The sequence below is a fragment of the Lycium barbarum genome, chromosome 9 (assembly GCF_019175385.1).
Source record: "Lycium barbarum isolate Lr01 chromosome 9, ASM1917538v2, whole genome shotgun sequence".
NCBI lineage: Eukaryota > Viridiplantae > Streptophyta > Magnoliopsida > Solanales > Solanaceae > Lycium > Lycium barbarum.
Genome location: NC_083345.1, coordinates 67,441,853 through 67,445,661, shown reverse-complemented (window position 1 = coordinate 67,445,661; position 3,809 = coordinate 67,441,853). Strand labels below are relative to the sequence as shown.

Genomic DNA, 3,809 nt, shown 5'->3' with positions numbered 1-3,809 from the left:
TAGGGTGCAGGCAGACCTTATTAGATTCTTACACTTGGAAGAACAGTTTTGGAGACAGGAATCAGGACTAAGATGGTTTCAAGATGGAGACAGAAACTCAAAGTTCTTCCATGCTTATGTAAAAGGGAGGAGAAAGAAGTTCAAAGTATCATATCCAAGATGCTGATGGAAACTGGCTAACCAATCAAGAGGAGATCTCACAAGAAGCAATCAGATGTTATCAGAAGCAATTTGAAGAAGATACAATTCCTTCTAAATTTGGTTTATTAAAGCATATCCCTACTCTAGTCACAGAAGATCAGAATCATAAGATGGAGATGCTACCAACTGAAGAAGAAATCAAAGAAGCAGTATTTGCATTGAATGGAGAAAATGCTTGTGGTCCTGATGGATTCACAGGATTGTAAAGTGCTTGTGGTCCTAATGGATTCACAGGATTGTTCTTTCAATCCTGCTGGGAGATAGTCAAACTAGATGTGGTGGATATGGTGAAGGCATTCTTTGTGGGGCAAGAACTACCAAGATTCATCACTCATACAAATCTGATTCTTATCCCTAAGAAAGAGCAGGTACAAAGTTTCTCAGACTTGAAACGAATCAGTCTCAACAATTTTACAAACAAGATCATCTCAAGGGTACTGCATGAAAGATTAGTAAAACTGCTGCCAGGTTTGATTTCTGAGAATCAATCAGGTTTTGTGAAGGGAAAGAGTATCATGGAGAATGTACTACTCACACAGGATATTGTCAGAGATATAAACAAGAGAACCAAAACAGCAAATATAGTGGTTAAACTGGATATGACTTGGCATATGATAGAGTCTCTTGGCTCTTCCTCACCAAAGTTCTTAGGAAATTTGGTTTTAGTGAGCTGCTAATTGACATGGTGTTTAGGCTACTATCAAACAACTGGTATCCAGTTCTCTTGAATGGGAAAGTACATGGATTTATCAAGTCATCAAGGGGAGTTTTAAACAAGGTTATCCTCTATCCCCTACTCTCTTCATTCTAGCTGTTGAGGCCTTATCAAGGGGACTAAATGCTTTGTATAAAAAGCCAAGGTTTGTGGAGTATGGTATGCCCAAATGGAGTCCAAGAATTAATCATCTATCATATGCTGATGACACAATTCTCTTTGTCTCTGCTGACCAATACTCAGTAACACTGATGATGAGAGTGTTAAATAGATATGAGAAAGTATCAAGACAGTTGGTGAATTTGAATAAGAGTGCCTTCTATGTTCATGAAAAGGTGCAGAGTGGCTTGGTTTCAAGGCTGAAACAAACCACAGGAATTAGGCAAGGCCTCTTTCTATTCACTTATCTTGGATGCCTAATATTCTACAGTAGGAACAAAATTTCACATTATGATACAGTTGTGAAAAAGATTACCAAAAGGGTGAATGCATGGCAAGAGAGACTACTGTCATATGGAGGAAGAGCAACGCTAATATCTCATGTATTACAAAGCATGCATGTATACCTATTATCAGGAATGAACCCTCCAAAGGGGGTGATCAGACAAATGCATAGTATCTTCTCAAGGTTTTTCTAGTCAAACACTGGTGACAAGAAAGGGGTACATTGGGTCAAATGGGAGACACTGTCATTGCCTAAGGATGAAGATGGACTGGGGTTTAGATCATTATTTGAAGTTTCAAATACCCTTTTCTATAAACTATGGCGGAACCTCAGAACAAAGCCTTCATTGTGGAGTTCTTTCATGATAAACAAATACTACAAAAAGCTTCACCCTGTGATTGCACAAGCTAAAGGGGCATTCCCTATCTGGAGAAAATTGGTAATAGTAAGGGAATTGGTGGAGCATCAAATATGGTGGCAAGTGAAGAAAGGGGATTCTAGCCTCTGGTTTTGACAACTGGACAAACGTTGGTGTATTATACCATGTCCTACCTGATGATAGTATGGAGGAGGAAATAGAAGTTCAGAATTTTGCTACTACAGAAGGATAGAATGCACAGGTTTTAATTTAATATATACCTTAAGAGTATGTGAATCATGTGATAGAAAATATTCCCCCTCCTCAGGTAACGATCTGAATTGGACAAAAGCTGGTGGTTACTAGAGAAGAATGGAAAGTTTTCAGTCAAAAGTGCTTGGGAGTATGTGAGACAAAGAGAAGTGAAGAAGGATAACTATAATCAGATGTGGAGGAAACATCTTCCACTTAAGTTCTCATTCACACTTTGGAGAGCTTGGAGATATAAAATGCCAGTTGATGATGTAATATGCAGAAGGGATTCTATTTGCATCAAAATGCTGGTGCTGCAGAGAACCAAAACAAGAAACAATGTCACATCTTTTTCTAACCTCTCCTACAGCATCAAAACTGTGGAGAATATTTGCTAATTTTGCAGGTATTCAACTGGTGGGATAGCATATTCCATATATGCTATCAAAGTGGTGAACAAAGAGTTGCAGACTCATCCTGAAGCCTATAATTCATGCAATCCCTACAATCATAATCTGGAGCCTATGGAAAAGAAGAAACACCATTAAACATGGGGGTGAAATGGGATTCAGTAGCCTAGTTTATCAGATCAACAGAACTCTTTGGCAATTACTGCAAACAGCTTATCCTAAACTACAGAACTTCCTATCAAACTTGCCTTTTATGATTCAGTACTTAGAAGAAATCAGGCCTAGAATGAGGTATCAGTTCATCTATTGGGATCCACGCCCTGATGGTACGATAAAATGCAATACAGATGGTGCAAGTAAAGGCAATCCTGGGAGGAGCTCATATGGCTACTGCTTGAGGAATTCACTTGGTCATCTGATATATGCAGAAGGAAAGGAGATTCATGAGACAACTAACATGGAAGCTGAAGCTGTGGCAATCAAAGAGGCTATTTATCACTATGTGGCAAATAACATTCAGCATGTACCGGTTAAGACAGACTCCATGGTGATGAAGAATATCATAGAAGGAACCTGGGAAATTCCATGGCAGCTTATTGTACTAGTGGAAAACATCAAACATCTGATAACAATGCGTGAGGTTAAGTTTCAACATGTCATGAGAGAAGGAAATAGTATAGCAGATTATATTCCAAATCAAGCCATTCTGCTGGGATCAGTAGAATATAGACAATATACAGATCTTCCTTCTCAAGGTAGAAGACTGCTAAACCTGGACAAACAGCATTATCCAAATATCATATCAAGAACTTTGAAGATAGGATGATCAGAGTTAATGCAACTGTAGCTGGGGCATGGATAATTCTTATGCTTCTATACAGCATCAGCAACATCAGGCAACATGGATGGAGATGCTGTTCACAGGAAATACAGCATCAGGCAAATATCAGTATAGGGTTTCAAGGATGCAACAAGTTCAACAGTCTTATTTTCTTGCCTTTTTGGACCTTTCTTTTTTACTATTTTTGTTCTTCCTTTATTTTTGCCTATTTTGGCTTTTCTGGATTTTTGTACTTTTATTTGATAATTAATAAAACAAATCAATAGGCAAGTCCTATTGATATATTTGATAAAAAATAAAAATAAAAAAGGCATGAGTCCAATCCTGATAAGTTATTTCCCCCAGAATTATGGTCATGGTGCAGTTTTTAATCCCTTTGGTCATGACAGAGACTGTGATAAACCCCTATGCTTCTCTAACTTGGTTTTGATAGCATAAGATCTCAGAGATCCTCCCAGGCATTGTTGAACTTCTCCTAACAAAACATAAGGCCTCCATGTATCCCACAACCATGAGAATAAGGTTTAGGAGAAAAATGGGACCTCCGGGTCCTGAAAGAGAAGAAGGACAGGGTGAGGTCATCACCT

At 38.4% G+C, this 3,809-nt stretch overlaps 1 protein-coding gene across 1 annotated transcript; it reads left to right on the top strand.

Moving 5' to 3' along the window:
- Positions 1-485: 485 nt before the first annotated feature.
- On the top strand, positions 486-2,519 carry LOC132611952 (uncharacterized). Its single transcript, XM_060326309.1, has 4 exons — positions 486-788; positions 895-1,458; positions 1,555-1,868; positions 2,378-2,519. The coding sequence occupies exons 1-4, from the start codon at positions 486-488 to the stop codon at positions 2,517-2,519; spliced, it is 1,323 nt and encodes a 440-aa protein (XP_060182292.1).
- The last annotated feature ends 1,290 nt before the right edge of the window (positions 2,520-3,809 follow it).